This window comes from Cyprinodon variegatus, unplaced genomic scaffold, assembly GCF_000732505.1.
Source record: "Cyprinodon variegatus isolate N-32 unplaced genomic scaffold, C_variegatus-1.0 Scaffold4, whole genome shotgun sequence".
In the NCBI taxonomy this organism is placed as follows: domain Eukaryota; kingdom Metazoa; phylum Chordata; class Actinopteri; order Cyprinodontiformes; family Cyprinodontidae; genus Cyprinodon; species Cyprinodon variegatus.
Genome location: NW_015150457.1, coordinates 1660052 through 1673793, shown reverse-complemented (window position 1 = coordinate 1673793; position 13742 = coordinate 1660052). Strand labels below are relative to the sequence as shown.

Below are 13742 nucleotides of genomic sequence, written 5' to 3'. Positions count from 1 at the left end.
AGACTTAGACAAACTTTATTGTTATTTTAAATACACAAAGTCTATTTAAAATGCAATTTTGATGCCTACAGCTTTTAAACCATGAATGAGCAGCTTTGCAGTGAAATTAACATTTCTATTGATCAGCAGTGATCAAAATGTAACCAGAGTAGGAGAAGAAGAAAACCAGTTTAAAGACATGGTTCAAAAGGCATTGATATGGAAGTTTCAGAGCAGTGCAATATAAATAGATAAATATGGTGCAAAATGCAGTAGAACACTGAGTTGAGTTCCATTTAAAGGGATTAGGAAATTCGCCATGTTTTGCAAATATTATGTTTACAAGTGTGATGCAGAGTCTCCATTTGTGACTTGATTAGAGTTTCAACAGTTCAACGGCAATGGGGGGAAAACTGTTGCAGAACCTGCTGGTCCTACAGCGAATACTGCAAAGCCTTTTCCCAGAGGGCAGCAGGGAGAACAGTACATGGTGGGGGAGTGAGGGGTCGCTGATGATGTTATGGATTCTGGACACGCAGCGCTGGGATGAAATGTCTGTAATGGAGGGAAGAGGAGCCCTGATGATCCTCTCTGCTGTTCTCACCACTCTTTTCACCTTCTTCCAGTCTGAGGCGCTGCAGCCTCCGCCCCACACAGTGAGACAGCTGGTCAGAACGCTCTCTATGGTGCTTCTGTAGAAGGTGGTGAGGATGGGTGGGGGCAGATGGGCTTTACTCATCCTCTGCAGGAAGAACAAGCCCTTCTGTGCCCTTTTGACCAGTGAGCTCTGTAATCTCTTTCAGAATGACTTTTCAGCAGTCTGACACATCTATTTATCATTTAGATCTAAAATACAGAACAGCTAGAAGATTTCAGAAGTCTAAAATTATTCTAGAAAGTGAAAAGTTTGTGTGATCAGGAAATGAAAAGATATAAGATTGATGACATATTTTTTAATAGATTCTGTATTTTCAAAATAAATGTCCAGTTAAACAATAATCTGTCTCATAAGTGATCAATAGAAGATCCTTACATCTGTGTGGGAAATATGTTCTTTGGTCATTTTACTAAGTCAGAGATGTGCGTATTCCTCTGCCTGTTGACATTTGATAAATGAAAAGAAAGTGTTATCTGACTGAGTCAAATAACACACACCTATGCCATCATCTACCTGCTGCAGCAGGCGCTCACCCACCTGGAGCACTGTGAGAGTCATGTTCTTTGACTTTTCCAGCACTTTCAACACCATCAGATCACAGCTGCTGAGAGTGAAGGTGGAGGACGCTGGAGTGGACAGACATTTTGCTGCCCGGACCATCAACTACCTCACCGAACGCCTTCAGTATGCAAGTTCTCAGATGACCTGGCCAATATAGGCTGTGTTTCTGAGCAAAACGAGCTGGAGTGTCACTCGTAATGAACTTTGTGGACTGGTGTATGAAGAACCACTTGTGAAACTCCCACCTCACTCCCCCGTGAACATCCAGGGGCAGGACATAGAAACTGGAGTTTCAAATTCCTGGGTGTTCATGTCAATAATAAACTGGACTGCACTCATTACACTGACGCTCTGAATATGAAGGGAGAGAACCGCACCTGAGTGAAGTTGCCCCCCCACCTTCTTCAAACCAGACAAAATTAGCGTCAAACATTTGTGCAGCATAGTTTTCGTTTGTGCCGCTATCATTTTAAAGATATTAAGAAATGTTTCTAGAGGTCATCAAAGGTCAACCAGCCCCCCCACCTTCTTCAAATCAGACAAAATGGGTGTCAATTAACCCAACAGCGTTTGTACTGGTTTGTGCAGCAAAAATTTTTGTTTGTGCTGCTATCAATTTTTTTACAGTTTAAAATTATATAATCATAGGTTAGTACCTTATAATTTATATGAAATTCAGAGTTTCAGAATGAACAAATCATCACTGATCTTTGATGGCTTCTACAATTATTAATATCATTAAAATGATAGAACAAAAATTATTACATTTTAACATATGCATTTTTAAATTTCTTATATATGTATTTTAAATATTTTATATTTAAAATTAATTGTTAAATGCTATATTTTTGAATAGCAAAATTTTTCCTTTGTACTGCTATCATTTTAATGATAATACTTTTTAGAGGTCATCAAAGGTCAGTTAACATCTGTTTTTGCTGCACAAACATTTGACACAAATTTTGTCTAATTTGAAGGTGGGGGGGCTGGTTGACCTTTACATTTTCATTAATATCTTCAAAGCCAAAGCAGCACAAACGACAATTTTTGCTGCACAAACCAGCACAAACGGAGCCAAGTTAATTGACACCCATTTCGTCTGATCTGAAGAAGGTGAGTAGGCTGGTTGACCTTTGATGACCTCTAGAAATATTTCTTTACGTCTTTAAAATGGTAGCGGCACAAACGAAAAATTTTGCTGCACAAACCAGCACAAACGGAGCCAAGTTAATTGACACCCATTTCGTCTGATCTGAAGAAGGTGAGTGGGCTGGTTGACCTTTGATGACCTCTAGAAAAATTTCTTTGCGTCTTTAAAATGGTAGCGGCACAAACGAATAATTTTGCTGCACAAGCCAGCACAAACGTTTGACACAAATTTTGTCTGATTTAAAGAAGGTGTGGGAGGGGCAACTTCACTCAGGTGAGGAGGTTTAGGTCCTTTGGAGTGAGCAGGCCCCTGCTTCATATCATCTATGACTCTGTGGTGGCATCAGCCCTCCTCTATGGTGTCTGCTGGCCCCCTAGCAGCTCAGAGCGGGACAGAAAGAGGCTGAACAAACTGGTGAGAAAGGCTGATTCTGTCCTAGGCCGCACTCTGGATTCAGTGCAGGAAGGGGCTGAGGGAAGAGTGCAGTCCAAGCTTACATCCATCATGGACAACACCTTTCACCCTCTGCACCATTCTGTAGAGGAGCTCAGCGGCTCCGTTAGTTTCTTCCTTTGGCACCACCTTCTCCTTTTGATTATTTGAGCTGATTTAATGAGTACATTTCTCCACTGTGAGATCTATAAAGTCAATCAATCAATGTTTAACAGGAGTATACCATTTCCCCCCTAAATAGGAGATCCAAACTACAAATGAGGTTGATAATACTTTTCACCAGTTCTTAACATATCATGGCTGGCAGAGCTCACAAACCAACCTGATAAAAACACATCAGGGAAATGACTACAAGACATAAGTAGAAACATTGCTGAGCCTTTAATATACTGGGTACATCAGCAGAAACTCACTTTCATTTTACAAAAGACACTTTTTAAAAATCAGTTCAAATAATACACTAAAAAAAACATAATTAAATGTTCCATCTAATGTCCTGGAAACACAAATGATGGACATCTTCCACAGCTTGACAACTGACCATGACTCTCTGGGCTTAATTAGCTGTAAGAGGAAAAAAATTAGATTTAGTGGATGCATATCATTTGCATTCATTATATCCATAATCAGCAAAGATGACAACGTAACCTAAACTATTGAGATCAGCAGAACTGATTTAACAACAGACCAACATGATCAAAATAAGATTCAATTCTCCGGTTTGGTGGAGAAGAAATTACTTTATGTTTATGTGAGAAGATATTATGCTGCGGTTTCTAACCTGCTCTGTCTTTCGTCCACTTCAGGGCGTGTCTGGGAGGAACAGCTGCTGTTGGGTGGTAGAAGGTACATCCAGCTCTTTTACACTGCGTGGCAAAACGACAAGGCTGTAGAGGAACAGAAAGAAGTCAGAACTGCTCAGATTGAAAGCAACTGGTTAAAACCCTCTATGCAGAGCTACCTCTTAGTAGCCTGATAAACCAGACTAACGTGAGATTAAATGTGTAATATAGTCTGGCCCTGATGAATGAGAAATCGGAAGATTGTTGATGGGAACCACCCCTTGTTTTTTTAAACCATGTCTGTGCCTATTGGCCAACACTCGTAGTAAGCGTGACAGAAAGCTGGTGGTCTAATCCTTACAAGACTGATTCCAAAGCTGAGTCAAACGAGAACTTTTCAATTGTTGTTGCCATCTTCCTTGTTGTGCTTTCTCCAGCGTCATGCAGCTTTTTCTTCCCACCCTCAAAATCCCACCCGCTTTGCATCAAGAAATTCAAAACACATCTCTGCGTTGTGATTGGCCAGCCACTTCTAGGGCCTGGGGCATTGATCGAGGCTAGATCACTCGCAGGCCAAAAATTATTTTGGATGCAAGCGGGCAGGGCTAGTTACTATGCTAACCTATTTGCTTACCTTTGGATGAAAAAAGGGACAGTCCACTTTCTTGCACTCTGGGAAGAAGCGACACACGGTTGCATTCTGGTTTGGTTGCACAGCTGTCAGGATAAAATAAACAGAATTATTTTTCATGTATATAAAGGCACGCTCTAATTTTAGTTAATTTACAGTTGTAGCTTGTTGAACCACCCCCTTTTTAAAGGTAAAAGCCTAATTTTGCAGGCTTCATAGGCTGGTTCTATTCTTTTTGTATTTTAGAAAGTTTTGGTTTACACTTTTTTTTTTTTTTATCTGAACAAGTTGTGTTACACCAGGTAGTATGTTTTTTTGGAATCCTCAACTAAATACTACCAGCAGAGAGAGAAGTGTGTTGTAACAGCCAGGATCAAGTCCTTCTCTACAAGACGGAAAAGTGCAAAATGCCGTTAAAAGAGGAGTTGCAGCTGTAAGGTAACGCAGCCATAAAGCTGCCTTGACCAAGGGGGGGATAACTGTTTTAATTCCTATTATGTGGTGGATGTATTTCTGGATGTATTTGAGTTCTTGTTTGCCCTCTTGTGTCAGTCTCCCTTTCCCTAGCTCCCTTCTAGATTCGTTTGTCACACCTGCTGATTAGCCTTGTCTTTGTTTCTCTCTCCCATATATTCACCTCCTGCTCAGTCGCTGTTGCCGTTTTGTCATCATTTCATCCCCTTAAACTGAGTTTTCCTGTTTTTTCTGTATTTTTGTGGATTCCTAGGATTTATGTTTTGGGAGTTTTACTTCTGTTTCCCATTTTTGGTTAATTAAACCTGCAAGTAACCACCTTCAGCTTCAGTGTCTGCATGTGTCAAACCTCTACCCCACTGTGACAGTTCTTCTTGTTAAAGGGCATATTTCTCACTCTTGTCACACAGTTGCTCATGATGAAAGGATTGCTGCAAGATCCACCAGTTAATTTACATGGCTCGGTGTTCTTAACTGTAATTATAATTACTGACTACAATGTATTTCATAGATCTGAATCTAACAATATAATTAGATTATATTAGATCCTGACCAAGTACCTTTTTGTTCAGCATAAATACAAAGAAAAACAAAACAGAGCTGCTGTAAAGTTGCACAATAGATAGAGAACATTGAACATAAATATAGATTGTTTTACTATGAAGGCAATCAAAGGTTACCTATTCTGGGTGGAGGAACAACAGAACCTCTGCGGCTAACGTGAGTGAAGGGACAGTCTGGCTTTGCGCAGCGAGCGTCATATTTACAGTTAGGATGCACAAAAAGGCATTTATCTCCAAATTTGCAGTTTGGGAAAGTCCTGAAAAAAAAACAATACAATAATCCATCATTTCTCAGAATAACTCGAACGCCTGGAAGATTTATTTATTCTAGTTCCATCAAAGTTACTCACTTGCACTGTGCTGTTGGGTGATGGTACATACACTCATCTCCACTTTTACAGACAGGCCAGAACTTGCAGCGCTCCATAACCTTCTGCTTCTTCATAGGGACATCATCCTCACTTGCCATCTCCATCTCCATCCTTTCATCTGTCAATAAATAAAGAAAAGTGCTACATCTGTCATTTTGGTTTTTACTTAAGGGAACATAAAAAATATAACAGTGGAAATGCCAGACCTTCTGATGATGTGACCACGCCCTGTAACCTGCTGAGGATGCTGACTTTGGGCTCCCTGTAAACCGGCAGGCCGGCTGCCTCTGTAGCCTTTGCTGATGGTCTCACATCATCCAAATCCATGTCTCCATCTAGAAGGTTGCCCAGCGGGCTCGGAACACCGTCTAACGTCACAATGAACTTTGGACTGGAGGAGTCAACTCCCTCCCTTTAAACAAGAGACAGACATTTTAGGGGAGATTCGCAGGGAGAATAATAAAAAAACCCACAAAAAAATAAAATGAAATGCTCTGCAAAAACATTTATAAATCTTTGTACTTATGCACATGTTTTATGTTGAAACCAAGTGAACAGTTTTGATCTGAACTAGTGTAGGTCTAGCTCCTTGTTTAGTGGACTAACTGTAAGAAAACGCTGCTGTAAACTTCCACAGCATTTCTTCCAGAATATCTCTGTCTTCAGGCAAATCGATACCAGTCGCACAACATGATGCATCCACCTCCATATTTCACAGTAGGGTGGATTTTTACTGGATGTTGGACAGCATTATGTTTATGTCACAGGTGCGCTGTGGGATTCTAGACTCCTGTTGGTTCACCTTTTCTTACTACCTTGCACCTGCTTCAATTAGTCAAGGCAGACAGCACTGTGAGGATCATGTTCTTCGATTTCTCCGCTGAATGTAACAATTCAGCCTGACTTACTTTAGGAGAAACTCCAGAAGACTCAGGTGGAGGCATCAACAATTGCCTGATCAAAGATTACCTAACAAACAGACTGCAGATAAACTGAAGAGTTGACTGTCTAATCAAGTAGTCAGCAGCACAGGAGCACCACGGGGGATGCTACTCTGACCAGTCCTGTTTACTCTGTAGGTGTCTGACTTCCAGTACCAGACTGAGTCCTTTCCTCTTCAGATACATACTTTGGCTCTACAGTCAGAGAGAGTCACAAAGAGGTGGTGAACCGCTTTGTGGCATGGTGTGGAAACAATCATCTGATCATGAATGTCAATTAAACTAGGGAGGATGATTGTAGAGTTCTAAAGAAACACGATCAAGGTGAAACCTATTAACATCAAAGGAGAAGGAGTTGAGGTGACGGCGGAGGAGTATAGATACCTTGGTTTTCACCTGGACAATCTATAAGCAGATTGCTTGCTAAAGAAGCTCAGGTCCTTTGTATGCAGCAAGATGCTGCATTTCTTATAGCCGTGTGTTGTTGAGTGTTATATGCATCTGAGCAAATTACTTTAAAAAGGCTCAACAAGCTTATAAAGAAGGCCAGCTGTTCTATGAACTCTTCTAGAAACTGGAGAAGATTTCACAAAGAATTCCCAATAAAGTGAAGACAATTATAGACAACAGTAAGCATCCTCTTCATCAGACTATAAAGAGAGTGTTTTCAGTAAGAGGCTTCTCCAGATCTGCTGCATGACAGACTGCTACAGCTATAGCTATAAACGTCTATAACAAGTCATTGGAAAAAAAGAGCAAAAAAGTTACTACAACATTTAATTTCCCTTTGGAATAAATAAAGTATTTTGTTGGTTGTAACTTGCAATGTTAAAGCGAACTCAGTGTGCATACCTGGCCTGGACTGTGCGCGGCAAAGCTGGGGGCTGGACTTGTTGCTGACTTTGGACAGACAGTTCCTCCAAGGTCGGTCGACTCATTATGAAAGAGCGTGTATCTGAGGTCTTTGACTCACAGCCAGCAGGGGTTTCCACAGCTGTATAAAAATCAATTCAATGTGAGGAGGAAGGTTTACATTTGAGCAGTTGTTTAAACTTTCCATAAAGGAAAAAAACACTTATCAGGGAAAAGAAAAATGCATTGTCAAAAATAATTTGTTTGATGTCTATTAAAATCTAGATTTTTGGGGGGCTTTACTGTAAATTAGTACTCTTTCAATCGCACTTAATTGTTTTATACAATGACATTTTGAGCGGCATGCTATAAAGTTTGGAAACTGTAGCCTAAAAAGTTGTATACCTTGTCCTTAAGAACTTAAATGTTGCTTGACTTGTCTACAGCAGTAACTCATCAAACAGGAGTAAGAAGAGACCCATACCATATTCAATCTGATGTTGTGTATCAGCGGCCTCTAACTGAAGACGTGAAGCCAATGATCTCGCTAGAGATAGAGCAAAGAAATCATATTACATTAAATAACATAGATGAACAGTGATCGCTGTTAACTTCTTGCATACTTGGTGTTCTGGATGCAGGCTGCTCCACAGCGGTGTATGCTTCCACTCTGGGGGCTAGGTTGTGCATCAGCTGGATGGCTGCAGTTATCTCTTCGCTGCTGGCCAAGCGCGTACGAGGCGCCACAGGAACCATCTGTCTCTGTGGCACTGCAGGAAAGTGTTAGGCCAGGAGAGCACAGGTTAGACTAAAACACAGATTTAACCTGTGATAACTCTAGACTTTCTGAATGATCTTGCTAGCATGTTAAACCGGCTGGTAACCTGGAGAATTGTGAGTGTTGCATTTCTGAATCTGTATCTGAAGGAAACTTACTTGCAGGATAAGATGTAGTTTTGGTGATTGAGTCCTGAGCCTCAGAGATGGCCTTCAGGATGAGATTCCTGTTGGCTTGTTTGGCTGGTGGGAGAGTCGGTCTGAATAAAATAAAACAATAAAAAGCTTGCTTGAGCTAAATGATGTATACATTATGAGGCCGTATGCAGTGGTGCACTAATAGGAAAATCCTGCTTGATATCGATATCAAAAATTGTTATTGTTGTTATGGGAAATTACTGATATTTATATCAAGGGTGTAACTTTGTGATGAAACTTGGGGGGACACTCTACTCTTTTATTTTCCAAATTTGAGCGAAAACATATTCATTGAATGCTTTCCTATTGTTGAGGACACAAAAGAACCAAACTACACTTATATTTATATCTATGGGAAGTTAGACATTAAGTATAACAAAAAGGATGAATAACAGCTGATTCCGATGCCAACAGCAACGTGTCATGCCTTCCTAGTATGGACACAATTTCAGTTTCATTCATCCATCCATCAATGCATCCAGAAAAATAGGGATACATTGGTGGATGTTTTCCCTTTGCAGCAAAATCAAATTTAGGAATTTGTCCCACATATTGTGAGAACCAAAGTTTATGTTTTAAAATTATTGGTGGGGACTGTCCCCACCAGTCCTTCAAGAAGTTACGACTGTGATTTCTATATTTATTTGCAAAACCAACCAAATTGCTGACAATAGTTCTCTGCTTTGGTCAAACACCCAAACTACCACGCTGCTTTAGTAAGACTAACTTTCGTTCAGGTTTGGAGGGAAGCGACACTCTACTGGAGAGGCTTCTGCTGCCATAACTCGGGTCATCTTCTTCTGCATCATCACTTTCTTCCTCGTCTTCCTCCTCTGCTCTGTTCACTCGAACGACAGAGCTCGCCACGGGAGCCTTCCTTTTCCGTGACATCTCCTCCTGCTGAGAAGAGGAGCGCAGCCATCGTTAAAAACACAACAAGGACATCTGCAAAGAAACTGAGCATTTTAATAATTCTGCCTGCTATCAAATGTTTTCATTAGAGCATTTCCAAAATAGCACCAATATACAGACTCAAAATCTCTCATCAAGTGTCATACAGAGGTGTTTGTATCTACATTTTTTAAACAAACAAGTCATGTGAAGCCCAGAAAAAATTGTAAGTCAAATGATAAATTTACTTCAAGTTCATGGTCTTAAGGAAAAGTTAGATGATCCTGAAAAACCTTGAAAAGAACCTAAAACAATTGTCTTACACTTGAGCTAAACGTTTTAGCACGTAGTCCTTTGAGAACAAGATTATATAGAACACATTATATAGAATACATTTGAATTGAAAAAGCTCCCTGGATGGGAAGCGAAACGTCTTCAAACTTGGAAACCAAGTCCAGTTAATTGTTTTTATTTATTTATTTTTTGTAAAGCTTATATAGATTTTTACAAGAGACTATTTTCTGTTTGGTAACCTGAGATATTGTAGAGCTTTCAGGTCTGTGTTACAGAAGTAACAAGAACAACTGTCATTATAGCAGACGGATAGAAAATGACCTTATACTCTAGCAGTATTTCAAGGTTTAGTGATTTATCAGTCAGCATAAACAAAATTAACAAGACAAAATATATGTGCCAGATAAGAATAAAACACAAGAAAAAAGTCAGGCATTAGTAAACTAAAGAAAAAGTAACGATAGTTCCCACATGACGTCAGCCTTCGCCTGTGCTGCCATTATGAAGGCACAATAAACCTGGAAGCAGCTTTCCACTTCATTGATCGAACATAAGAGAACAGCGACGGCTGTATGCCATTGGGTTCAAAGGTTAAAATAAAAACGTGACAAAGCAGTAAAGATGCGTTTTAATGACATGTCAAGAATCAGAAGAAGAAAAAGTGACCAAAATATTCCACCAGGCATTGAGCGTTGATGAGACTGGAAGGTTAACATCCAGACAAAAAGCCATCTAATATGGCACCAAATACTCAAATCACTTAATTAGTAGTAAAGACACTCTTAGATGTTTTAGAAAAGTGGATGTAGCTTAAGAAATGTAAACATACATCCATGTACACTAAGAAGAATAGGACAGAAATGCCTAGTTAATACATCTAAATGCACACATTTCTGTAAAGTCTTGTAGAAACATATTAAATCTGAATTTGTTTCGATTTTGAGATTATGAATTCAAACTATCAGCAAATTTATCAGTAACCTTCATGGAACAAACAACACAGTTTACTTACCCTGCATTTTTGATTTGTTCACCTTCTATAGATCTATACCAATAAAAGCTATAGACCTAAATGCCAAATGTAGTTTCAATATAAAAAAGGCTTCACAGCACCTTGCTCAGCCCTGCTCTGGATGCTCTGCTGCTCCGTCCGTCCTGCTGCCTTATACTTGAGGATCCTTCTGTCGGTCGACACAACTCCAAAGAGCTCATAGAAGTAAACCTAGTCTGACCAGGTCTGTAGATCTCAGCAGTTGGCCGACCTGTAGCACCACGGATGCGACCTTGTCTCGTTTCTACAGGTTCTTCAGCAATGAGATCATCGTCCATCTCAGGTTTGATATCAATAACAGCTTCTGAAGGGAGAGGCTCCGTGCTAGACTTAACAGCTGAGGTGTGTCGTGAGAAGCCCTTTCCCAGCATCCCTTTCCTAAAAACAAACAACAAGTGTGTGTATTACACCACTTACAAAAACAATCTGCATTCAAACTATGAACATCTCTGATGTTGCTGGTATTTTCAAATATCGATTACTGTAAAAATGTCCATAACTGTATAGTGATTATTTATTCTCCAGGTGCACAGTTTTTTATATTATGAAAAAAATTTACAGTGCAGATTTTATCGTTTATCTTTTAACTCTTCACTAGTATGTTATTCTTATACATTTTCCTAAAGGCCAATTTATGGGTCTGACACATAGCATCTGCAACCGTCAAATCTGTCTCTGTGCGCGACCATGCCCCCCACGCAGAGGTTCTGCAACTGTCGTAGCGCACATAAAAAATATCCTGACTACGCATCGGGCGGTCACAAATCTGTGCAGATCACAAGCGGAAGTGCGCAGACAAAAAGCAGCTGTGATTGGTCCTTGGTATGCCTTTCCAGCTGTCTAATTGCTCATCCTTCACGTTTCGGTGCCGGGGTGTACCATTTTTAAAAACCGAGGAACAACTTCAGTGGACAACTATGATGAAAGGTTAATCGGTCTTTTTCCCAACTCCATTAACAGAACCTGTTCCTCTTCTATGTCTAGCAACTTTAGATCCATCTCTGTGATATCTTGAAGACAAGCCATTGTTGTTTTGGAAAATAAACAATCTCGCTAGCGCCGTCGAAGTTCTCGTGACCATCCGCACGAAAAGTTCTCTAATAGGCTCCCCCTTGCGCTTTGGCGGGAAACTGCTTTGCATCCCTAGAAATTCCAGACCGACGTTGCAGAAGCATACCATCAAAACTGGTTCGCGACCAGATCCAAGCGACATTTGATGTATGCGGTTGCAGAAGTATAATCTGCCCTTAAGGTCCACATTTGTATGAACACCACAATTTCCCCATTGTGGGACAATATAGCAATTTTCTATCATATTCTATTCAAATACAGAGAGATTCCAGGTACCTGCTGTCATAAGCAGAACTCGACACAGGAGCTTCAATCCTATCAGTCCGTGAGCTGGAGACCGCTAGCAGCTTCAAGTCGTCCCCTCTGCCATTTTCATTTACAGACGATTGACTCTTCCCAAGTTCAGGAACAGCATCAGACTCCAGTTGCCTTAGAGATGCTGGCTCTAATAAAACAAACCATCCAACAAGAGAAGATAAAATACCTTTCATGATCATAGATAACAAAATAATTAAAAACCATAGTAGTATTGTTTCCAACCTCCGGCAACAGATCTTAGTTTCTCCAGGACACCATGAAGCCTGAAATAAGAAAATCAATGTTAAAGAAGAAAGAAAAAAACAAAAACAACAAAAAAACAATGTAAAATGTTTGAAAACAAAGAAAAGCAAGAGCTTAATTTAGATCATACCAAGTTGTAAACTTAATAGTGTTGTTTCCAAGGAACAGAGAGAGGTCTTCAGTCATCTGCTGGGAGGTTTTCTTATTTGCTACCATCACCATGATGTAGTCAGGAAGCTCTTCGTCTGCAGAAGAACATAAAACGTTAAGAAAAAAATGGAATATTCAAAGTTATTAGATTTATCGAATCTCCCTTAGGTAGGGTCCCATTAATTTCCCTTTTTTTCTTTATCAGCTTACCAATATAGGCGCCTAGCTCCTGCAGTTTGCCTTTGATAGCAGCCTGTAACACAACAGACCTTATGATGAAAAACGTTAGCTAAATAAAATATTATTAGCATATATGCTACCCTGGTGTCATTATCAAAAAGTAAGACGTTAGAAAAATAGTCGGCGAATGGGTTAGACCAAAAACCAAAATAAAAAAGTCAGTCATAGTAAACCAAATGACAAATAGAGGGCAACACAAACGGCACCGTGTATTAAAACAGCTTTCTGGACATGGTGATGCTAACAAGCTAACGAGCTAACCAGTGACTCTGTTAGATTTCGGAAAAATGGCGGACAGCTGTGACGCAAAATCCAAAGACACTCACTCGTATTTTCTTGCTTATTTCAGTTCCAATCTCCATCTTTGCTTGTTTATTTAGGCAATGCTCATACAAAAAAAAGGGGGAACCGTTTTAATGATACCTCCACAACGAAACAGACAGGGACAAAGTGACGTAGAGACCACGTGACCACCGCGAGGAGCCGCGAGGACACGAGTTAAACAGATCCACAGTTTCAGTCAACACACACACATATATATAATATATATATATATATATATATATATATATATATATATATATATATATATATATATATATATATATATATATATATATAGAAGCCTAACAGAAAGTTAGGATTTCTCTAAATCAGTACTCTTTATAGTACATAAATACTGTATTAACAGTTTATGGACAAATATTGTTTGTATATATATATATATATATAAAATTTTTTTTTTTTAATTTATTTTCAATTTTTTGAAAAAAAAAAGTTGTTTTTGTTTATCTACCTCCATCAACTGAGTCTTCTGGACATATGGACATCAAGCTAATATGCAGTAAGAAGTATATTTTGCCACATGTACCATGTTCTTTAATATGCATCCTGTCATATTTGGTTTAAGTTTTAATCCCTTTTTTAAAGGGATTCCTTTGTCTAAGTTTTTTCTAGGCAAGAAAAACCTCGAGTGAAACTTGATGAGATAAAGAAAACAAACCAAAATATAAAGATTTTAATTTAAAGTAAACCCAACTAAATGAAACAAAATTGAACAAGTCAACGTAAAACTGACTGGACAGACAAGATTG

General features: G+C 39.4%; 1 protein-coding gene across 2 annotated transcripts; it reads right to left on the bottom strand.

The window, feature by feature from the left end:
* Positions 1–3168: 3168 nt before the first annotated feature.
* Positions 3169–13111, bottom strand: zc3h14 (zinc finger CCCH-type containing 14). Of its 2 annotated transcripts, none has more exons than XM_015373516.1 (17): positions 12975–13111; positions 12619–12661; positions 12389–12503; positions 12238–12278; positions 11974–12142; positions 10689–11004; positions 9118–9290; positions 8352–8452; positions 8039–8185; positions 7900–7962; positions 7416–7557; positions 5829–6034; positions 5602–5740; positions 5369–5508; positions 4218–4300; positions 3583–3688; positions 3169–3365 (listed from the first exon to the last, which is right to left on the bottom strand). In XM_015373516.1, exons 1-17 carry the CDS (start codon positions 13008–13010, stop codon positions 3358–3360), a joined length of 2028 nt encoding a protein of 675 aa, XP_015229002.1. In that variant the 5' UTR covers positions 13011–13111; the 3' UTR covers positions 3169–3357. The 2 variants fall into 2 exon arrangements, with proteins under 2 accessions (XP_015229002.1, XP_015229011.1); XM_015373525.1 differs by having other exon boundaries at positions 9118–9287.
* Between the last annotated feature and the right edge of the window lie 631 nt (positions 13112–13742).